The sequence below is a fragment of the Mus caroli genome, chromosome 4, assembly GCF_900094665.2.
Source record: "Mus caroli chromosome 4, CAROLI_EIJ_v1.1, whole genome shotgun sequence".
Classification (NCBI taxonomy): Eukaryota; Metazoa; Chordata; class Mammalia; order Rodentia; family Muridae; genus Mus; species Mus caroli.
Window position 1 is genome coordinate 87,951,271 of NC_034573.1, and position 25,001 is coordinate 87,976,271.

At 41.2% G+C, this 25,001-nt stretch overlaps 1 protein-coding gene across 7 annotated transcripts in view; it reads left to right on the forward strand.

The window, feature by feature from the left end:
- Fggy (FGGY carbohydrate kinase domain containing) overlaps window positions 1-25,001 on the forward strand; it is a 363,123-nt gene that overhangs the window by 194,512 nt on the left and 143,610 nt on the right. For all 7 annotated transcript variants that reach the window (XM_021159484.2, XM_029476124.1, XM_029476123.1 and 4 more), the window contains one exon: window positions 11,739-11,842. In XM_021159484.2, the coding sequence (XP_021015143.1) occupies window positions 11,739-11,842 (104 nt within the window). The remainder of the gene's footprint in view (window positions 1-11,738; window positions 11,843-25,001) is intronic.

Here is a 25,001-nt window from a genome sequence, read left to right on the forward strand (position 1 = left end):
GAAGGGAAGGGAAGGGAAGGGAAGGGAAGGGAAGGGAAGGGAAGGGAAGGAGAAGAGAAGAAAAAAGGGGGGATTCTGAACCTAATATCTGTTCATGAATATTTGTTTATAAATCACGATTATCAGTCTTGCAAGGTGGGAACAGAAAGTAACACTCATCTGACAGGAGAAACACCCGAAGATGAGTGAAGAAGAATATGGGTATGCAACATGTAGCAAAGAAAAATATGGGCCCAGAGGCCATGCACAGAATAGACAGACACCGTTCCACCATCATCCCTGAGAGTTGCAAAGGATGATTCCTGGAGACAGGCTGCTGAACTCGGACCCTGTGCTTTCACATTCTCTCTTTGCCATCACTGTTGATTGCTTTACCCACTTGGTACTCTTTCATCTCCGAGATGAAGCATCCTAACAGCAGTTGTGAGGATTGGATAACTTCATGTCCATAAAGCCCTTGGATCTGTAGCTGGAACACATAAATAGCACACACGTGCCAGCTATAGTGGAAGTGATGATAGTGTCGGTGGCGATGTGGTGGTGGCAGTGCAGATGAGGATGATCGTGTTAGTGGTGAGAGCTGCAGCAAGGAAACAGACTTTTTTTCTGTAGCACTAGAAACGAGCAGAGGATAGCTCTTGTCCTCAGGTCTAAGGCTATAGAGGTGCTCAGAAATATTGACGGCAAACCGTGTTGGATTCGAGTTAGCAGCACCTACAGGAAGCCTGGTTTGGGAGTCTCTTGAAGGCACTGTCTAGCTCTGCAGAGGGATGAGAGCCTGGGGCTGGGTGGTGGGAACTCATAGAAGATAGCAGTTATACTTCTGAAAGCATTGATTCCCTGCCTCTGGGCTCAGGAAATGGGTTAGGAGTTAAAGCTATGGACATATAAGGAGAGATAGACATCAAGGCCTAAGGCCCGACATGAAGCAGTGCCCTTCTGTCGAGATACGTCTTCTCTCCTCCACTTTTATTTTTCACTTTTAAATCATCATCTCCATTTTACAGATAAGACCAGGCTCAGGAAACATCACTTATGCCTAAAACGAGACTCGATGGTTAGTTTGGAGAAGTTTACCCTGCAGAAGCATTTACCCCTTTGTCTGGTCCTTGTTGCTTGTGGAGCCAGGAAGGGTGCGGGGCAAAGAGAGGAGGTGAGCATCTGGAGCAGGTACAGGGGGCGGAGGACCTGGGAGGGCCAGAGTTCGGAGTTTGCCTTTCCTTGCTGTGCTTGAGACTTGCCAGTGCTTTCCTTTGGAGACTTTCAATACTGCTCCTTTCCCGCCCCCTTTCAGCACTGTTTATTTACCTAAGCCTTTATTCCTTTTGAACCTCTTTCAGCCACATGTCCTTCATTTTGCTACAACCCTGGGTCTTTATCCAAGCAGAGCCAGCTCAGCCAATCCACATGCCACTTCATTCACAGCCCGACTCTTAAGGGTAAGGGTCACCATTCACTCCCACCCCCAGTCTCCTGGGAACCGGGAAGTAGGGCTAGAATCAGAATCCAGCTTCAGGATCTGTTTTTCTTTTCAGGCCCTTTGTTGTCTGAAGCTTGAGGCCAGGAGTGATTAATCAGTCTAGGTGCAGTGGAACCCTTGACACTCTCCAGGGGAACTCCAGGCATTATGGAAACCTGGCCTGGTTTTGGCTCTTAGACTGAATTCCAAGCTTTGGTCTGTCAATGTTCAACTAACCCCACAAAACCTCCAGAAGCTTCCAAAGGACTGAAATCCATACCAAAGGAGGAGGTAGAGTCAGAAGTCAGAGAGAGCCTGCAAACTAAGGTCCTTTTCTTTGACATTTCAGCCCTCTTCCCTTCTTAGCTAAGTCTCCCCATGTCCACTTGGGGTCTCCTGAAGTGTCTTGGGGAACTTCGTCAGGACTGCTGGTTCCTTATTCCACCTGTAGGAAGACAATTTTCAGATAATCCTATAAATGAAACCATTTGTCCACCAACGAAAGAAATTTGCTAATGAAAACCAATGTCTGCTTTCCTCAGAAGAAAATACTAATAGTTTCTATGTCACACATACCCGGACTGTGTGCCTCACACATAGGATAGGGTTTGCCCAGGACTGAGGCAGGTCACATAAAGTTGCAGAAAGAAGAAAATATCTTTTCCTCACTACTACCTTGGGCTTGTGTCAGATGCCCCTGTAGCACACAACAGATAACAAGAAATGCAATGGTTTACTGTAAGTTTTGTGTGACCTGAGAGCCCTCCTAACTAAGGTCATGAAGATCCAAAGAAACAGTTTCTTGAGTGCTTTAGGTGAGGTTGGACAGAGAATACAGGGAAGTTTGAGCATGCAGGAAATGTAGCCCAGTAGTTCTGAAATAGAGGTAGCTTAGTGAGGCCTCTGTTCAGATGGTTCTCAGAGAGGCTTTCTCCCTAGACAAAAGGATGTGGCTGACCTCTTGAAGGGAACTTAGCACATGAAGGTCTTACAACCTGCTTCAAGGTCAAGGTCAGAAAACCCAAGACTTTTTTCCCTGCTTCAGAGGAGATGAAAGTAGCACTGCTTCTTGCTCCTGTGGGTTTTTTCCAGTACCTTCAGCACAAAATATTCAGGACTTCAGTGTACCATATACGGAGACAGCATTTCCTTTTCCACACCAACCAAAAATATTGGAGATGATGGCCTAATAAAGTAGAAGACTGTATTCCCATCCTATAGCTGAGAAACCTGGGGCTCAAAGAGGTGGCTCTGTGTAGGAGTTAACCTAGCAAACAGAGAGTAAAGCTGGGAATCAGGGTTCCATCTGAATGATATCAGACCAAGACAAACCAAGTTCTGCAGAATACAGGTCCCTCCGCTTCAGAGAGTAACCCAGTAGGCTCCTAAAGTAACTGTTTTTCCTCACTTGTGCTTTGGCTTAATATCTCTTGTCTAAAAGTCTACAGAAAATGCCTGTTTCTTCCTCAAAGTCTCCGCTGTTAACAGGCATACTTCTTCCTCGTGTCATTTGCCTTTGGAGGCCCCCTGGCTCTCCCAGATAGGTCAAAGTCTGAAGGTCCCAGCTCCCCTGGGACTTAGCTCATTGCCTGCTTCTTTTGTCAGTATCTCCTGGTATATCTGCCCCCTTCCCCCCAGTGAACAGAATAAAGGAAACAACTTCTATCTTTAGTTTTCTACCACTTGATACTGGATGTCTGGCATATTATAGGCATCAATAAGTAGTTGTATTTATAAGATGTTAACAAGAAATTGTGTGATTTAGAGTTTCAGTTTTGAATCTATTTATAGATATATTCCATTGTTAACATTTGTGATACTTGGCCAATTCTCATATTTTTTTTAAATTCAAAAAAAGTAAGTTTTGAGGGTTAACTTGGGTAGAATTAGATTTCAGCTTGACACTTCACTGTGCATGACCCCTGTAAGTCTTTCATGAGTGTATGAATGATTGGGTACCTGTCGTCTGGATGTGCTGTTGACATTAGGAAGAAATGAAACTTTTGCTTTTGCTTAACTGGGGATTTTGCTCGGATTATTTAAGTGTCACATTTCCTAGGTATTACATTCTAGCCAGCCTTTGAGATTTGATCTCTCTTTCTAGAGGTAAGGAGCACAGGAGTAAGACACAATTACCTGAGGGTCTGTTCTCTGTTTTCAGTTTCCTCATTCTCCATTAGATCTTCGTATTGGTTTCCTATTAATTCAAATTATGGAAGAATCTATCATTAAGACAAAAATAATCAATTGACAGATATTGATAGCAAGCTGAATTGTAGTTTGAATGATATTTTGTGTAATTGTGACTTTGTAGATATGAACACATTTTTAAATTACTCTTACTAACGTTTACAACAGTAGTCTGAATTGTGGCACATCTTCCTTATCCCCCAACTCCATTATTCTGTCAAGAACTGTATATGAAGGACAGAAAGCAGATGTTCTTGTACATTTGCCTAAGATAGAGCAAGCCTGTCATTGCATATACCAAGCCAAAACAAGTGTGTGAGCTGCCCTGCTAAGTCATGTGTCCAACACTAGAAATACAGAACTACTGTGGTAGTGGGAAGAACAATCGATGTATAGAGGAAACTCTCCACACATTCTTCAACTCATGGAATCTTCTTAGAAGCCCACAGGCTACTGAGTATTATCTTGCTAATCTAATACTCCAGGAAACCGAGGCATAAGAAGGTTATGAGATTTCACTCACTTGCCAGACTTGAAGCAAAGCCATCAAATCCCAAAGCACCTTCTTAATCTCCCAGATATCTACTAAATGCCCATCCACAAGATTAACTAGCTTCTGGCCCTGGAGAAGGTAAGAGAGTAGGGGTGGGGTGATGGTAGTGTCAAGGTGTGTGACATCTCCCTAGGCTTAAATCCCAGCACTTTTCAAAAATTGAACTTTACTTTATGAGGACTTTGTAGTACATGAGTTTTGTTCTATATCATTCTCTTTCCTCCCTCCTCCTCACCTCCAACTCTTTCCCTTGTTTAATTACTATTGCCCATATATATATATAACCTAATACATATATACATTAAGTAATATATATTACTTAATACATAATACACACACATATGCACACATAAACATGCTTAAACCTTCTGAATCCATTTTGCATAGCTCTTATGTGCTTGCACATAGAATTCCTTTTAAGGAAAATGTAGTTTGGGATTTGTTTTGTGTGAATTCTGGAGCACGCTTCCTTTAAAGCTGAGACAGTGCTTTAGGAACACTATGACTTTAGAAGCTCTTTTAGTTGTGCTTCCTCTCAGCATCTATTGGTACCAAAGTTAACTCTGCAGGCTTGCTCTAGTGGCATAGTGAAAGCAAATTAGGAAAGACAATTTATTCAACTATGTCTTTTGGGACTATTGTGAGTTACTACAAGGAAAGAGGTTTTGTTGTTGTTGTTGTTATTTGTAAGCACTATGAATTAGTGTAGGGTGGGACTAGGTGAGAGCCAGATGAACCTGGATATGCCACCCTCACTTCCTGTTGTAATAGTGATGAACTTGGAAAAATTACTTTCAAGTTTTTTTTTTCTCATGTTGGGAAGATGGCTTAGCAGTTAAAAGCACATGCAGATTTTGTAGATTACAGGAGTTCTTGTTGTAGCATCCATATCAGGCTGATCACTCATCCCTGTAACACTCCCTCCAGAGGAACTGTGGCCCTGATGGGGCCTCCACATATACCAGCATGCTTGTGGGATCTCTCTTTCTCTCTTTCTCTCTCTCTCTCTCTCTCTCTCTCTCTCTCTCTCTCTCTCATTCTCTCTCTCCCTCTTCTCCCTCTCTCCTTTCCTCTCCTCTAATAATTAAAAATAAAATAAATCTTAAGAGAAAACCTTCCTATTCCCACTGTTTGTGGACTTGTGTGGCAATGACCATCATGCAGTTTCTGTTATGTACAAAACAATCTTCTAATAATCAAGTGTGATTTCTAGCCGTTTTTAAAAGGTAAATTATATATGACTAATCTCATTTCCATAAAATTTCAAAATACTTGTCCATGATAAATGTGCTATTGTCATCTAAAAAAATACCTTAAGAAATATCACACACACACACACACACACACACACACACACACACACACACACAAATACCTTGTTCCCACAAGTCATCCATTCATCCATCTACCACAGAAAAAGATTATAAACCCCTACATGGTAAAACCTCCAAATACAATTATTACATGGACAATTGAAGGACAGGTTGCCTGGCTCCCAACTTGTTCATCATGTAGAAGAAAAATATAGGTGTGGCAATAAACAAATTAATTGATAAAGTGATAGAGGCTCCGTGTCAGCTCCTTGAGTACAAAAGATGTTCTGACTGACTGCTGTGCTTGGCGGACACAGAGGGACATGATCCAGAAAGGTTTCTCATGCTGAATGGAGGCTTTGGGATGGATTCATGAAGAGTAATGCAGGAAAGACTACTTCAGGCATAGGGAGCAATATGAAGAAATGCTCAATGACAGATATTTCTCAATCAAACCATCAAGGAGGACAAGCTCCGGGATCTATGACACAGCCTAGAGGGAGTGCCAGGAGTGCCATTTGTTCCGACACTGAGAGAGCCCCTGCATTTCATAGCTCCCATTTGAGAAGAACCAGTGTGCTTTTTGTACCTGTTGGTTTCCACAGCTCTCTTGTAAGTGTGTTTTATTATCAAGGTCTTCCAAAGTGGAAACTAAGATCCCATATCTATATTTCAAAGCATTATGCAGACTCAAAGAAGCAGTATTGAAGTCCAAATATTAGGATACATTAAACTAAGTAGCAGAAATAACAATGACAAAATAATGAAGGAAACAAACAAGCATGCAGTGTGAACCATGGGCTAACCTATACTACCTGATAAGCATGGGTAACCTATACTACTTGATAAGTCAATAGGAGTTTATGAACATTTAAATTTAACCTTGTTAAAATTGAGTAAAATAGAAATGTAGTTGCTCACTTTTGCTAGCTATATTTCAGGTGCTCAGTAGTGCCACTGCTCACTGCTGAGCTGGACAGCTCCAACACAGAACATATTCATGTTCAAAGATTGTGCTACTAGACAGGACTCACCTAAGCACTTTAAATGTATTAACAAGTATATAAGAATCCTCTGAGGAAGGTGATTTCTAACTGTTTGTATGTAAATACTGAGGCATAGATAAAAGATATGAAACTTAACCAATATCACAGGCAGAATGAATCTTTAAATCTCCATTATGTCATCCACACAGGTTCTATGTAGTATACATATTATTCAGAATAAAAGAATTGTATGAATTAGGTCTTCTGCAGAGAAAATCTGCAGTCTTTATACAAGGGTCTTTATATGACTCTTGCCATTTGGGGACCTTGCTGTTGTCCCAGAGTTTCCACACATAAGGCTGGCAGTCCATGTGGAGCTGTCTTTCCAAGAAGGCCAACCTACCTGCCAGCTTAGTGGAACAAGTTTTGGATTTACTTGTCAGCTCATTCCTTCTAATGACCTAATCAAGAGTTGATAAAATCTCAAGCCATGTTCAAAGTTCATCTTATTTTTCTTCTTCTGTGAAGAGTCTCAGATTATTATGTCAAGAGAATAAGCCTCTCTCAGGGCACCAGCACTTAAGACTCAGACTCAGTGAATGCTCATGTGAGTCAAAGCTCCACCTCTGGGCAGCATGCGATGACTTTCACATCCCTGAAGTTCAGTTCTTTCAACTTGTACTGGAATAAAGGGTGTAGTGTTGGCAGATGCTTGCAAACTCAAAAGTACTGTTATGTAGCTATAAAGTGGGTCATAATTATAACACAAATGCTAGAACTTGGGTTGTTTTTCTTCCATATAATCCTATAAAAATTTCAAAGCAGTTGTGGTTTGATAAATTACAGGATAATGGACTCTTAAATCATAACATTTGCAGAGTCGCTTTTTTTCTGTTTGGAAGTATAGTAGGTGCTTAATGAATGTCCATATGGAAGATGGATGGGGTCAAGGGGGAAGGTGGGCAGCTCAGAGAGGTAAAGAAGAAAATTGGCCATTGTTTCTAACTTTTCCTTTTAAGTTTTGTTTTTAAACATGTTGCTTGACATGAATCATGTCTGAATTTTGAGGACAAAGAGTCAGTAAATGGAAATCCCTAAATTTGTTCCTTGAATAAGGAACAGGAGTAAGCTTTTTTTCTTGCTATTGGTTTTTCAGTCATCAAAAACTTCAGTTGAGTAATTATCATACACTAGACATCGTGCCAGGTTCAGAGGACACATAGTTGAAAATGTGACTACTTTGTGTTGGTACTTATTTCTTCATCTGCTAATCCTTCTGAGGAAGTTGGGATAAACTGAAAGTTGTGCATCATGTACAAGACCCTACCCAGCATTGCTGAAGGCTCTGCTTGTCAAAATCTCATCTACTGAGGTCTTTCCTGAAGTACATTACATGCATGGCCTGTGGTTTCTCTCCAGATGGTGAAATGTTTACTCAGAAAGGAGAAAGCCTGCAGCACTCCTACCATCTCTTACTACTTTCTGAGTGCATTTGGGCTTCTTGTCTCTGGGGCAGCTGCTCCTCTAACCTCTGCATGGCCTTAAGAAAATGAAAATGGCCCTATTCAGATTCAAGTGAACATATGAGTGCATTACCTGTGTGCTGCTGTTCAGTTCAAGATGGCACCTGGTAGGACAAAAGAATCTCTCCTGAGAAAAACTGGTAAGAACAGCTCCTTGCTGGTTCAGCCCAGTGTGGCTGTTCTCTGTGTCTGAGGATCGGAGCCTAAGGGTCCTGAAAGGAAGAGTCTGTTATGTGCCCAGTGGACAGAAGCCCTGAGTTTGCTGTGTACTGAGAGCAGCTGAGACAGGAGCATCATTTGGTTTCATTCTGTCATTTTTGAAAAACAGGGGACAAAGTCAAATTTGTAGCGGAACTGGGGGTTAATAAAACTTGGATTTTTCAAACTGTTGACTTGGACACTCAGTGTGCTCTATGGTACACAACATTCCCCAGATCGTTTACCTTATATAAAACAATTGATTTGAGACCACATACTGAGAAAACAAGGACAAATCACAGACTTCGGAGCCCCAGAGAACAATGTCAAATCTTGGCGTTGGTTTTTGTATCTGTATTTCCCCAATTACCTGAACACTCTGACCCTTTGTTTCCACATTTATTAAAGAAAAATAAGATATATTTACTGCTTACGGATTTTTTCCAAATATGAACCATTTGCAAACATTAAGTAACAGAGTAAATACTCTGTAAATACTAAGCATGGTACCCAGATTGTCTTAGATATCTGGTATGTTTGCTTGTCCCAATGGAAGGATATGGCTGATCCTTAAAAGGTAGTTCAGGGAAGGGTGCTGTCATCAGTGATGGGGGTGAAGAATGGTGATGTTAGTGACAAGCCACCTGCACATTAGATATCTGTTCTAAGAATATTGTCTCAATATCAATCAGCAAACCGATTTTATTATTTGTCCCATTTTATAGCAGATATTTATTTTCAAATTCCACTGTTTTCTTGTTTTAACTTTCTAGTTGTTCCATTCTAAACTTAGATAAATTTATAGTGACTACTAAATGGAGAGGAAACAAGTAAAAATGCTTTCACAATTTTCTTCTTCTGCTATTTTTTAGACTTCCTAGAACTGAATGTCTTTGTAATGTTCAGGTTGCCTAGACTACATTCAAATGGAACTGGTTAGAAAGGTCCATGGACAGCAGTCTCTGTGAGAGTTTTGTTACACTAAGGACCAGTCAGCTTTCTTTCTGTCAAGAATCTCACATCAATATCTTTGAGACCCCAGTATTTTAAGTTGTATAGACAGTAAATATTAGCTACCTAGTCTTAGAGAAAAACCAGTCTTCATGGAAAAGCCAACACTTGGCAGTCAGGTTTTCTTACCCCTGCTTCCAGAGCTCTATGCCCCAATGAAGTTTCTCCTTCCTAAGCCTCAGTTTCCTCATTTGTAAAATGAGTATAATAATAGTCAAATAATAGTCAAATCAGGTTAGTAAGTTTTTTTCAAATAAAACAAAACCTAGCTGTACAAGGTTGTGTAGCAAAAGTTGCTGAAATTTGCTCTTTTTTTTCTTTCTTTCTTCAGATTCTTCCTGTTCTAAAGTTCTGATGTCCTAAACAAGGGACTCTGAAGTTAGTCAGGAAGACATCAGTATCATGTGTATGAGTAGGAATTTCATACACAGAAATGTCAGCTAGATATTACACTTAAGAAGCTAGCACCAGTTCACTAGTCGGGGAAAGAGGGTTGAGTTACTGTAGTCTGAGTGTAGTGCACTCTAGAAGGTGCTGGAGCCATTGTCTAGAAAGCTGAAGTCCTGGAAAATGCATCCTTCATGTGAGCCCTGGCTTGGATGAGTGCATTACCTTTTCTCCAGCTCCTACATCTCCTGCAGGGCTAATCTGGACCAAGACTGTACATTGTAGTCCACAGGGACAGCCTCTGTTTACAGAGTAGAACAATAGACTTGATCTGCAAATAGGCCTAAGACCATTGCAGGTTCAGGCCCCAGGGCTAAAGCTACCTACTCACTGGAATTAATTTACTGTGCTGACCAACATAGAGTCTTTGCTGCTGGGCTTCTGAGCAGCTGGGCCCTGAAGGAGTAGACTTACGAATGATGTTAGAACATGTTACTGCTTCCCCCGCCCCTCCCCAGCTCCTTCTCTCCTGCTTTGTCATGATACCGATGCTATTAGTATCAGTAAACGTGTTGCCTGATGTGCTGATCCTACTCTGTCTGTCTCTGGCCAAGTCCTGGGGAGTTCAGAATTTGAGCCTCTGGTTTCTCCATGTGAACTAATCCTTCTGAGTTGAAATTCTCCATTTAAAGTTCTCTCTGCTTCACCAGAGGTGAGCTTGGAAGTGCAAGGTTTTGTTGAAGTTTTCATTGTATTTATAAGCAATCTTACTCTCTATTCATGCCTGAGGTAGCAACTACTTGTAGTCCCTGGGCTACTAGGCGTACAAAAAAGACAGTACTAGCTTCTTACAGCCTTTATTGGAGAAATTTAAAAATTCAATTTGAAGTTTCTAGTACCTTGTCCTCCAGGAGTCAGGGTACATGAGAATATTTATCAGGGAGACTGAAAATGACCTAGATAATCAGGAAAGTCTGTTCTGAAAAAGTAATATTGAGTCAAGAATAAACAAAAGTTCACCTGGGAGTGTGTTGAGGAATAGCATTCTAGGCAGTGGGAAGAACATGTCTTGAGTTATGAATGAATGGGCATCCTTTACTATAGATGCAGAGCAAGGTGGAACAGAGGTGATTTAGATGAGATCAAACTGTTCTCTCTGCATCCCGTGCCTGCACCACCCTCCTCTTCATATTGTAGTGATGCAGGTTTGCTGGTCTCTGGCTTCTCACACCATACTCACAGTATGCTATGAGTGTGCACCCACAGTGTGCGCACACACACACACTGGTTCTTGATGTCTATTTGAGTAAATAAAGATAAAAGGGGCTCTGTTATTAACCTAACTTGCTCTCCAAGTACCAAGGAATCCAGAGAAGCTGTGTGAAAGCCCATTTGTCCTCTTGATGAGAGTTTCTCTGCTGCTTGGCATTCTTAGAACAGGGACTTGTCTTTCACACCTGGAGCTTTGGAAGACCTGGAAATAAGAATGGAGACATGAGGGTCCTAAAGCTTCAAGCATCACAGTGTTCTGTTGCTTCCTCCTTCCATGACCCTGGGGTACCATATATTCTAAAGGATCACATGACCCTGGGGTACCAGCCAGAAGTGCTTGCTTCTTACTAGGACTTTGACCTTGCACCTGTCACTTCACCTCAGAAGATCTTAGATTTTCCTTTGGTGTCTGTTTATGGCATTAATTATATCGTCTAGACAGTGTTAAAAGGAAATTATCCATGTAATACAGAGAATAGACAATGGTATTTAATGGCTGTAGCCCATTTCATGGCTGCCATTTGTATGTGTATAATTATAGTTGGTGTTATTCTGACAAGGTTAGATGACATAATATGGACTAGAGTAAGGCAAAAACAGAATATACTTCCTAGTTTGCCCTTGGCTAGCAAGTAAATTTTTGTTATAGTCATTTGTTTGTTATTTTATATTTTTTAACTTGAGACCAAATATGGGATTCTCATACACTTATGTGTGTTCCCCTTTCTTTAATAAAAAGTATTTTTTGATTTTTGGCTTGCTTTTAGCTTTCTTACACACACACACACACACACACACACAATCTCTTTTCTTAAGAATATTCTGTTTGGTTTTACTTTCCCACAGGAGTGATCGGGGCAGATGTGAGAGGTCACGGGCTCACCTGTGAGAGACAGCCAGTGACGTCAAGGCTGGCTGTCATCTGTGGAACATCATCTTGTCACATGGGGGTAAGCGCACCACACTGAAAGGCAAGGCCACCACAAACAGTGGAGGCAGCCCAGAGCCCAATCCTGGAAACTACTGGCTCCTTTACCTCTCCATTCTTTCTGTCTCTCCCTTCCCTAGCCCAAGCCTGACAGATCTTGCCAAGCCTCTTTCCAGTGGTCAACTTGTTGAAGAAAATGGAAGGGTGCTCAGTGAGTTCACCTGGGCTGCAGAGCTGACAAAGCCCTCCAGACATCTCTCCTCAAAGGGTGGCTAGGTCTCCCTGAGCACAGGTGTCTATTTTCCTTGGCCACTGAGCTCTCTCTCCATCCATATAAATCCATCTCCCTGGGAGTGTCCTGATGATCTATAGAATCGGGTTGCATATCATGACTTCAAAAGAACACTGATAAGCAATTTTCACTGTGCTAATTTTTCTCCATGAATGAGTGGAAAGGCTTTCTCCAAGATTGCAGTAAAATTTAGTGCCTGCCCTAAAATTTATATCTTTTTTAAATGCATGAGTCTGAAAGCATTCCATTTCGATAAGTACCCATTTCTACCATATTTTTATTTAAAAGTCATTACTCTGTTAAAGTGAGATGGACGACTCCTTGGATTTTTCCCAGATGAGTAAAACCAAGGAGAAAGTGGAGGAGGAGATGAGCAGAGAACGGAGGACACAGGGCAGAATCTCAGCAGCGAGGGAGCACAGCTCTTAAATAACTGCGCTTTTCTTCACAGGCAGATGCTTTGATTCAATAATATTCACTGAAACTTTCTCTTCTGTCCTGGCTACTAAATTCTCAGAACAAAAGGATAGCATAGACTTCCCCATAGCTGAGACGGGCTTATGGGTCCTTGAAAGCAGATTAAGCTTGAGATCCCTGTGCTACGCATCTGATCTGTGCTAGGCACTTAGTCTCGCCCTAAGTCTCTGTGTAGAGATGGTTCCCAGCCCCACATGGGGTCCCAGCTTTCTGCAGAATATAGAGTTTTCTATCTGCTGTTTCCTAGTGTGAGCACTGAGAGAGTGCTTCTCTCAGAGAGTATCTGTACAAGGCCAGACTGTGACTACCAGTCTTGTTTTTATAGAGCAGAGAGGGAAGAGTGGCTGACTCAGACGGGAACTCTTGGTGGCAGAAACCTTCCCCATGTGACACTTGAGCTGAACTTTAAGGAACTACATTTTATTTCAAGCTTCTCTGAACTCTAGGCAATATCGTATCGTTTTGATCCCTTTTTGTTGGAAATAGACTTTTTTCTTATATAATATATCCTAAATACACTTCCCCTCCCTCTCCTCCTCCCAGATGTTCCTCACCTCTCCTCCCAGCTCAATTCAACCCCTTTCTGTTTCTTACTAGAAAACAAACAGGCTTCTAAGTAATAGAGATAAAATAAGATTAAAACCAAACACACTGAATAAGATATTACAAACCGAACAGAAAGAAAAGAGCCCAAGAAAAGACACAAGAAACAGATATAGAAACAGAGACACAGTTGTTCACATACTCAGGAATCCCATTAAAATACCCATAAAACTGGAAGCCAAAGTGTGTGTTTATGTTTTTTTTTGTGTGTTTATGTGAGTATGTTTTGTCTGTGTTTGTATGTGTATTATATGTATATATATATTATATATTATATTATATATTTTAGTATCCTTAACTGGTTTTAGAAGTCTCACCCACTCACTTTCAGCAGCCCTGTGCTAGAAGAACAAACCTAAAGAAGCTAGGCCTTCTTAAACCAGAAGTGTGGAACAGCGGCCAGTTCTCCTTTCTCTTGACATGGGTCTAAGCTGCCAGTGTGTCCTCACTGAAATTATTTAAATCTCTGCTATCTTCAGTGGGACACATCTTATCTAGCTTCCCGAATGGAGTCTTGACACTTTTGCCCTCTAATTCAGACTTGCACACAGAATCCGCCCCCCATGGATGGGAGTTGCCTCCTTTTAGCTTCCCTCAGTGCCACTGTCTCTTCATCGGGTGGCACCAGAGCTTTGTCTACTGTATCCTGGTTTTACAAATTACAAAAAGGAGGAAGAAAGCTCTAGTGCTTCCCTCAAGGTCACAAAAATGGTACTTTCTGGAACAAAGACCCAAAAAACGCTCTCTTGGTTGTGGTTTCAGAGATCCAACTGTTTAGTGCTACTTGATATCATGTGTTCTTATCCCATGCCCATCCCAGAACAGAGAGATTGTAGGCATTTGGATTTCCAGATGCAGGTTGTAAATCTCCTAGTATCATTTCAGTCCCGTGATCTGAGTGAACCACTCAATCTCTCTAAGCCTCAGATTCTTCATCCATTATTTAAGAGGCAAGACTGCCTGTACCAGAGAGTTTGTGGATAACATGCATTTTATCTGACCGTGATGTGCAGTTCACCGACACTCAAAAATAGTAATGATACTTATAAAAATGTCCCAGTGATATAAATAGTGCACATGGGACAACTGTTGGAGCTTTAACAAACTTGATGGGCAGCTGCCGTTGGATACAGTGAATGGCAGTCATAAAATGCCAGTTTATTGTCTTTTGTTGGACTGAAAATATAGTCCCCACCTCCACCCTGTTTTGTACTTGCTAGTGTGAAGAGGCCTGTAGGCTAAAGGGATTAATCATCAGCTTTAATGCTATGTCAGGAGGGTTAGACTGTGGTCTCCAGTACCTTTGATCTCCCTCAGGTGCTGGGAACACAGCAAGCGGGCAACAATAACACCTTTGTGAGGTCTAGGAAAGGCTCAGGACTGAGGAAGCACTCCCAGGGAAGCTCAAGGACCCCTTTGTTGTGGGTCTGGCAAATAAAACCACCAACTGTCAGGGAAAATTCACCAGCAGAGAGAGAGAGCACAGGTACCATGAGGACTCTGGGCTTGTCAAGAAGTGGTTTTAAATGTGACCTGAAGGGTTCACCTTTTTCCCATCTGCCATTTCTGATGTCTCCAGCTCAATGTTTAATTGATGGAGAATTCCCTGGTATATTTTGTGCTGATGAGGTTGCCTCTTTCGGATTCAGCTCAAAATAACAAATGAATAAATGAATGCCCACGTAAGTGAGTATTGGTAAGTTCTTGGAAGACCCTCATCTCTGTGTCCCTGTTACCTCTAGGAATGGGGAAAATAGGCCTCAGGCAGAGCACAAGACATTCTAATCTGGCCTTTGATATTTTAGAAGACACAAGTTTGGGCTCCACATTTCTCTTCCCTGTGTGCATGATTTAATTAACAAGGAGGGAACGCTGTTCTTTTGTAACTTCATGAAGGCAGAGCTGCTTGCTCAGAGTTAATCACTGCCAACTCTTCAAAATGCGGGATCACACACAGCAGGGGTTAGCGGGAGGCCAAAAAGTCATAGGGTCAGAGGGAGCTAATCCCTGCCCCTGCTCCAGTGCCCCTTTCAGGAGCTGTCAGGTCCTGGCAGCTAGCTCTCCAGTTAGCTGCACCAATGGAAAGGAGTATACTCCACGGAGCTTTAGTGGAAGCTGGGAGGTAGAAAGATTTCTCCATCTCACGTGAACCTAGAAATAGGAATGTTCTAGCACTGAGTGGATGCTGAGTCTCGTCTCGAAGACAATGGCTTCTTTTCTATCCGCAAAGGAAACACAGGTAAAATACTTAATCTCACAGTTACTCTCCTTTCTTTGTTTTTTCATGTTATGTGTGGTTAGTGGTGTCTTCCCATAGCATGTAGAGAGTTTAGTCGGGACAGTTTTATGCACAACCCTGGCACAAAACGTTAGCTATTGTGTTACCGTTTAAGATGATTCTTTAGGGCTAGAGTATAATCCCTGTGGTAATGGGTTACAATTGAAGATATCACAACAAAGTCCTCTTTAGTTTAACATAGGAAATGCTTAGGGATATGTGTCCATAAAGATTAGTAAGCATACATGCCTCTGGTTCAGTCAGCTCAGAAGGCAGGAAATGTACAGATATAATGAAATACCTGGGGCCAGGTATTTTATAAGAAAGGGGACATATATCACTAATAGTTCTTAGGGTTGAGGGTATAATGATGACATTGGATTTGGTCGGGTGCCCCATCGCAGGAATACTATATTGTGATTGGGTTGGTCAGCTGGAAAGATCATATGGTGGAGCATAAAAACAGAGTCAGAGAGCATCCATGTTTGCACTCTCTGCTCTCTTCCACTAAGACAGATCTCTAGAACATTCCATCTCTGTTCCCTACCCTCCTTCATACCTTCTTTCACTATGCCCTCACACCTAGGGCCTGATCTCCACCCCATGTCTCTGGAACATACCAAGAAGCATTTAGATTGCCCATAGTCTGACCTCTGTGCTATTGCAAAAGATACATGGAACCCATGGCTCTGGGGACTCTGGGCCTAGACAGACTAAAGTCTCCCTCAGACCACACCATTTTGCTAGAGCTGGGTAGTGTTGCTAATTACTCATTGTAACTAACTCAAACGACCTGAGGAAAACCCTCCCCACACCTCCAAAGCACAGGGTAACAGGCTCTATCTAGGGATGCTACACATACGCAGCGCCTGCCAGGGAAAAGGGTAACGCTTATTAAACAACAGTTAGAGCTGGGAAATCAGCTTAATCAATAAAGTGTTCACCTCCTTAGCCTGAAAATCTGAGTTCAGCCTCCAGAACCCATGCAAAATTACCAGGTCTGTGCAGGGCATTAATGACCCCAGCACAGGGAAAGCAGAGACAGTAGGGACACTTGGGTTCACTGAGTGACTCAACCTAAAGTTGCTGGTAAGCAGACCAATACTTCCTTATCTCAAAGGAAGTATATGATGTTACTGAAGATAACTCCTGAATTTATCCTGTAGTCTTCACACACACAGGTATACTTACATCACACACACACACACACACACACACATTTTAAAAACCAGAGTCCTAAGAATCATGGCATCCTTACAGGAATGGTGAGAATTCGGGAAGCCAGAAGTCACAATCCACTGTGGAAACATTTGATCAGTCTCTTAAACAGTAATACCTGCTTGATGGCATAATCCAGCCATTTCTCTGAAAGCTGGGATGCACTATCTAGCAGTAGGATTCTGGAAGCCCACTAGGAACTCGACAGTCAGATGAAAGGTCAGAAACAAAAGCCCCACAAGAGTCTGCCTGGCATCTAGCCTGAGCTCATCTTCCTTCCAGAGACTCCAGCTTGCCCTAAGGAACTGTTTAAGTAGCGAAGGGAGAAATAGGAGAGCCATATTCCAGATTATTTCTGATAAGCCCTGGATATTTGGGGAGTGGGGTGGTAGATGTATTCCCCTCCCAGAGTCACAGGGAAAACAGCAGGGGATTGAAAGTTCTAGATGACACTCTTGGTGGAGTGACAATAACAACAAATATTTATCACATTTTATAATAGCCTGTGAGGATATATCATCACAACTTCATGCAGCTGTCAGAGTTATCTCATCAGTACACAAGGAACAATCTCAGTGAAAGAAGCTAGCTACCAGGGCACAAAGCTAGCAAATACTAGCTAGGTTTGCAACTCCAGCTATGGAATTCCAGAGCTCCCATTCTGTGTTCTTAGTATAGACAGGAGACAAGCTGGGGGTTGGGTTGGCTCTGCACACAAATATTTTGCAAGAAAAAGGCAAGAGTATCATGAGGCATATCTTCTCCAAAGGGGGACAGGATCTGTAGAGTTGGGGCTGGACTGCTGCTATATGACAATGCTCCATTTGCCCTTCTTGCCAGCATTCCAAATCACTGTCATTCAGGAGGCCACTAACATAAAGAATACAATAAAAATAAACAGCATCACTTGTCACCATCCTCCCCTGGGAAGACAGTGTTTATAAGACTCTACGTAATCTCTTTTTTTCCCCTGCTGGTTTGTGGTCAAGTACTAAATCTGGCAATTTGAAAACAGGACACCAGCTTCCCAACTCATGAAAATGTTTTTTTGTGGAAGAGCATAAAATGAAAAACACATTGATTTATTTTCTGCTTTTTAAAAAGTGGGTTAATAGTTCTATGACTGCTGAAGGGATATGTACATTTTGTATTTGTAATGTTGTAGATGGAACAAGTAAGTTAGTAGACTACAGTTACTCTTCCTAAAAAGAGAATATGTTCTTCTTACCACTTTCCTATCACACACATGTTAAGCAGTCATTGTCTTATTTGTAACCCCAGCAAATGTAGTAATCATTATATTGTGAGGCCGGTGTTCAGATAAAGGAAATGAAAGTTAAAGAGCATTGAGATGTAGGAAGAGGAAGAACTGGGCTAAAACCATAGCATAGGAAGTCCAGGGTCACCACACTGTGATATTTTCCTAATAGTTCTAGCCCAACTGTCACTTCCAAGAAGCTCTCTTCCCTTCCTATATCACCCTTAGTTAGCTGTGCTCCTCCATAGTCCAGCAGACATACTCCATTCCATGGCTTCACAATGATCCTGAATCCTGTAGGAGATTGTTGGGGGGGGGGATGTTTACTTAAGTGCTCTGTCCTTGTGACATATGTAAAGATTTAACACATAGCTTAAACATCATAAACACAAGATATACATTAATGGATGATAATTTCTACCCCTAGTGAAATGGATAGTAAACATCAAACCGCGAGTTGAAGGATGTAAAATCTAAGTCTAAAAGAAAAAAAAAGAAAAGAAAAGAAAAGAAAAGAAAAGAAAAGAAAAGAAAAATACATATTTCTAAAAAGGTACCTAAGTTTATACATTTTACAGTTACAGTTGTTACTGAGACAGGTTCGCACTCTATAGTACCAGTTAACCTGGAACTCAGTGTGTAGACCAGGCTAGCATCAAACTCACAGAGGTCTTATATTATCTGTCTCCCATATGCTAGTATTAAAGACTTGGGGGCACTGTGTATGATTTGTAAAGAATAGGAATTTGTTGAACAATAGGTCAAAGATGAGATATAAATTTATGTTTAAGAATAATGACAGCTAGGATGTATTGGGTACAAATACCAATACACTGAATGTATCGCTTTTCCCTAGGTAGTTTGTATATAGAATTTCTAATTATAACAACATATTAAAGTCCCTTAATGGACAAAACATTCACAGCTCTATAATAAAGATGCAGATGCCATATTTTTCATCAGAATAAAGTTTAATGCTAATATATTCAAAATAAACAGAACTTAAAAGTCTTAAGATGGGGATCCCATAAAGTATTAAATAGATTACATTTCCCTGTGTAATATATGATTGAAGTGACATCATAGAGACTTTTTCACATATTCTTTGAAAGACACTCTTCTTCTCGATGAATATCTTTTGATTGTCCCTGGGACCAGTTGGAGCTGTGGGGCATGCTCTTAAAAGTCTGCCAGACCCTGAGAGGAACCACATAACCATAGAGAGAAAGCAGACCCCATGAGCAAAGCCCCAGTGATGGACAGAGGACTTGTTCTTGGTGGCTGTTTAGTTTTTCTTGTTTATGGGGTTTCTTCTTAGAAAGAAATAAAATAAGAATGAAAAAAAGAAATTTTTTTCTCAATGCTTTTCAGTGTAGGAAGTATTTAAGGAATTCAGTGCCCAGAAGGCAATACAACAGTAAGAACAGGTGATGTTTTCTTTTCTTTTATTCCTTTCTTCTTTCTCAAAGGAACTGAGTGCTTTTCCTCCATGTACCACAGCTAATAAGCGACAGGGTAACAGTTTGGGTGCCCATCTACACAACCCCTAAGCTGTTTTCATGGCATCCATTGTTAGCTCAGATTTCGAGGGTTCTGTAGCTGGTCAGAGTCTGGTTTGCTCCGGGGAGGACTCCAGGTTACAGGTCATTAATTGTTACCCTCTCTACATTTTCCATTGCGCTGTAAGCCAGTGCAGCTCAGCTAATAGGCACATATCAGACCTAAGAAACTCCAGCCCCAACCATGAGGGCTGATTTAGTAAGGTCTTCTGGAAAGCAGTAGATAAGTATCTCTCACTTCATTTTACTTTATTTCATTTATTTACTTATTAGTGCCAGGCTGATACCCAGGGCTTTGTGTATGGTAAGCATGTGCTCTTTTAGGGAGCCATGCCACGAGCCACAGGATCTATAATTGTAGTGTCTACACAGGCTGTTCTAATGGGGGATTCAAAAATGCCTGCAACAAATGTCATAAGAGGACAACTGAATCTTTCCACAACTATTTTTTTCAGTCCCTAGCAAAGGATATTTTATATAAACGAGAGCCTAGATGTATGATAAATGGTTCTAAGAGGGAAGTAAATGAATAAATATTAATAAAATATGAATAGTATCAAGCTGGAGAGCCCATCCATGATTGGTGTTGGGCACACTACAGGAATCTCTCAAATCACTATCCTTTCGAAGATGTCCTTTGGTAGGCTTAGGTCCAGCTGTTCTGAGGAGCTATGACAGAGGATCTGGTAAAATCTGCTAGCAATTAGAGACTGTGGAATTTTTATGTTCTCTTGAATAGTGAGAGAGACTGTTTGTATCGCTCTAAAGACAAACCCAGAAACCAAAGTGCAGATGCACCAGGGCACAACAGGAAACCACAAAAGCCTAAGATCTTTCCATGTAAATAAGAAGCTGGCCTTTACTTTTGAATCCACAGTGCAGAGTGGAGCACAGTTGTTAATCCAGCTTTTTGCACAGCTCTGCTTTGAGCGTGAGCACAGTTAAACCATGCTACAGGATAAAAAGCACTTAAAAATGCTTGTTTTGATCAGCAAGCTTCATTTGTGTTAGTGAACAGTTTGGGGACACAGGTGCAGTTTGGACTCAGAACCATTAATTGGTCTCCCTTGTTCTTTTTGCAGTGATATTTGAAACCCTACTTCCCTCCACAAAGTTATATTAATCCATGTAAATGCATGGGACATTTCCTGTTGACAAAGCTCTTTCACATGTCCCATCCTGGGACCTCTGGTCCAGGTGCAAAGTGGAGAAACAGTGGTAACAATTCCCATACCTTCTTGTGTTGTTACCTCGACCTACATTTGATCACTGTTATTACACTGGGAAGTAAGTAATGCCATACAACTGATCATAACATTTTTGTAGATAAGGAAAATGTGGTAGAACAAAAACCCATAGGTTTATTATTAGGTTGGCAGACCTATGTTCAATATAGAATGCCTTAGCTCCAAAGTACCTTCCTTGTTCAGCACCGACTGCAAGCCAGGCATGGGGCATAACGAAGAGTAGAAGTAGCCCTTGAGTCACTTATAGTCTAAAGGAAGAGATGGGGAGGAAGCATAAATTGCATAATCATGTCAAAGTACATTTTAGTATGCATATGCTCAACACTCTACCAATTTCATGCCCAGATAAAATCTTAGGGAAACTCCCGCCCTTGTGAAACAATATACCCAGAGCCCTTTTAATACATCATATATCATACTATCCCCTGTTTGGATTTTCATTAGTAGAACATATTGCTAAACTATCATATTCATATGCTGACTTACATGTTTAATGAATAGACTGCCTCTACATATAGTGGATAAATGCAACAATCATAAAGTAACGCAAAGAAGAAATGAGAGAAATAGGCACAGAAATATTGCATCCATGGAAATTCTAAAAGAAGTAAAAACAAATGATGAGACTTAGGAATTTGGGCTGAACCTAGGAAGACAAAAGGATAGTTGCCACAGATTTTAAAACCTTAGTGAATTCTATTTGTTGAAGGTTTTGGCTGTGTAGAACATAACTGCTTTCAGAAGTGGTCTAGAGGAACTGCCATTTGTTGATGAAGGACACATAAGCACTTATTATTTTGTAAGATGTTCTGTAATTTTTAATCTCCTCTTCTATGAGTGATATGTGTGCTGGAACCACCATGAAAGGACCCACCATATGGCATAGAGTGGTATACCTTGTTTGGGGTACTATGGAGAAGGCTTTAATAAGGAAGGGGTGCTGAATAACTGACTAAGCATAGTTCAGTAGTGATGGGGAAGAGTGTGTATTTGGCACTAGCCAGCAATGGAGAGAAAAATAGAGTGCAACAGTAGATGTCTAGAATATTGGTAGCATTGGTGTGGGGCTGGAGGGAAGGCTGAAATGAGCAAGCTGGAGAAGCAATGGAACAGAATGAACTGGGACTGTGAGCATCCTTTTAAGGCTTGCGATCAGCCTTTAATCATAGTGGATGATGGCTGGGTTTACCACACGTGTAAGTAGCTGCAGTTTGCTGCACATATTGAAAAGAGATACCTGAGTGGATGCTAGGAGGGCAAGTAAGGGATATTAGCAGTTGGGATGAGAGAATGTCAAGGTTGTTCATCTGAGGTTGTGGTAAGAGGCACTTGAAAGACGTTTATATCCTATCAGTAGTGCTCATGGGCAGCAAGATCAATATGGCTAGAGAACAGATGTAGTAGAGCTTTCTTGGGCAGAAAACAGATGCAGTAGATGTCACTTGGCTAGAGAGCAGATGCAATAGAGGTCACTGGGGTAGAGAGCAGATGCAGTAGAGGTCACTGGGGTAGAGANTAGAGGTCACTGGGGTAGAGAGCAGATGCAGTAGAGGTCACTGGGGTAGAGAGCAGATGCAGTAGAGGTCACTTGGGTAGAGAGCAGATGCAGTAGAGGTCGCTGAGGTAGAGAGCAGATGCAGTAGAGGTCACTGGGGTAGAGAGCAGATGCAGTAGAGGTCACTGGAGTAGAGAGCAGATGCAGTAGAGGTCACTGGGGTAGAAAGCAGATGCATCAGAGCCTCCTTTGCTACATCAGCCCACTCTCCTGACAAAAGCAGAAGTGTGAGAGGCAGTGGACTGCCTGAATTTTCTTGGACTGAGTACTTATGAGAGACAGATTTTTCTCATAACATTGTCTAATATGTTTTTAGATCAGAAATTTTATAAGTTTGGCCCTTGGCTCTTAACAAAGATCCTCCCCAAAAATCAGCCATGCAGACACAATTTTAGTTAGGTCTTCCTTCATCCTGCTCCAATGCCTAACCTGTGTATAACAAAGAGGAAGTGTCAGAAACCCAAATGAGGGAGCCTTGTGTGTGTGTGTTTTGTGTGTACACGTGTGTATATGCAAGCTACCATGTGCTATCATGCCTGTGCTTACTCATATAAGGACAACATGTTTTACCTTGGAAATATCTGGATGAAGAACATATACAAATGCCTTGCATATTTTTAGCTATTTTCTATTAAGTATATACTCATTGTAGAATTGAATGTTTTTAAAATTCAGAAAGGAAAGAATGGGCGAAGGAAGGTGGAGTAAAACATGAGTGCGAAGGGATGAGGAAGCCAGGTGAAGACCAGGCCTGTTTATTGTAACTGTCCTGATAAGTTGATATGTCACTTATCGTACCCCATTCAAAATTCCACTTGCGTATTTGCTTTAGAATTTACTGTATGGAATACATTGTATAATTTGAACAGATCAAGGGTTTTGTTTTGTTTTGTTTTTCCTAATAAGAATTGTTATACAACTGATTATACTTTTCTTCTGGTGCTGGGAGCCAGAAAGCTAAGGTTGTTACTATAAGAAATTTTCACAAACTTAGTGGCCTAAATTAACATGTATATATGTATACACACAGAGAGAGAGAGAGACAGAGACAGAGACAGAGACAGAGACAGAGACAGAGATTGTAGTGTTTCTGCAGTATGCAAGTCCAAACTCAGTTTCACTCAGCAGAAATTAAATATCCGAAGGGCTGTGCACCCTTGGCAGGTCTCCTCCCTTGTTCAGCATTGGTGGCTGATGTGTTCCTTGACTCGTCACTATGCCACTGTGGCATATGTCACTGTGTTTTGGCTTCTGTGGCATCACCTGTTCTTCTGTCCATCAGCTTCTCTACAAAGGTCAGTTATGGTGATATTAAAATGCCCCTCCCCATTTGTTCAGAATTATCTGCCCATTTTAAGAACATTCACTACATTTACCACTCTTCCACCCATCCCACTTTTAGCTAACAGTAACAGGTTAACTCAAAAGGCAGATGCTCTGTGAAGGCTTTGGTGAGGCAATATTTTCTCTGACACGTGGGTTAGGAAAGATGCAATTTAGGTGAAGATGACAGTATGAATTGTTTAGACTCATAAATTTTGTCCTTTCCTTTTATTATTAATGTGTGTGTGTGTGTGTGTGAGACTGTGTCAGTGTATGCCAACTGTATGCAGATACCTGCAGAGGCCAGAAGAGGGTATTGGATTGCCTGGAGGTGAAGATACAGGAGTTTTTGAGCCACTGGACATGGGTGGTGCGTCCAAACTTGAGTTCCTCTGCAAGAGCATCAGGCATTCTTCACAGCTAAACTATCACTCTAGCCCTGCATCTCTTCTTGTGCACTTTGGTCTAATTGTGTTTGCCGTGCCCTCTGGTATAATGTTGGTCTATTCCATTAATAAAAAGTGTTCTCATCTAAGACATACTTAAAGTTTCTTCAGTGATGTTGAGGTGATATAAAAATAGGTGTATCTTTTATGAGTTGAGGAGATGATTTCTATAGTGCTTAGAACAGAATATCAGTGAGCCATGATTAAACTGCACTGAAGGTTCTTCTGGAAAGCAACACTCTGTTGCTGCAGAGCTCTATCAAGGGAGTCAACCTTTCTAGAAAAAGGACTGTTGACACTGTTTCATTCCCAATGTCCAGCACAGAACTTGGGACTTAACTGGGCATTTGGAATATATTGAATAAATGGACGGGAGACACTTGGTACTTACATGCTGAGACCTAGGAAATTCTTTTTGCAAAGTGAGTCAAAGTCCAGCTCTTTTCTAGTCCCGTATTCAACAAGTTGAGCCAATCATGACACTGTTAATACCTCTGTCCAATATCTGGCATGGCCACCGAGTCATGTGACATATGGAGGGATGAATGAATGAGTCAATCATGCAGTGCTTTGCTGCCAGCTATTAAACTTCGCTACTAAAGATGGTGAACTCTGTCTGAACTGAAGCCAGCTGGTTAAAGATGATTTAATAAGGAAAGAAATAAATATTCTCTTTAATGGAATAATTGCTTATTTCATTTTCTGCTTAAACTTGTCTATTCATCTCATGCTGTACTCTTAATTTATATATGTAATCCTGAAGCATTAAAACTGATTATTTTGAATTAAGACTTTGTGCTCATAAATAATTGTCTATTATGGGACGAGAGGGCCCCAGATTCTGGTATTAGTTGGAATGGGGTTGAATATAGTAGAAAACTTACGTTGACTTTCCTAAAAACCTAGCTGGAGGCCCAAGGAATTA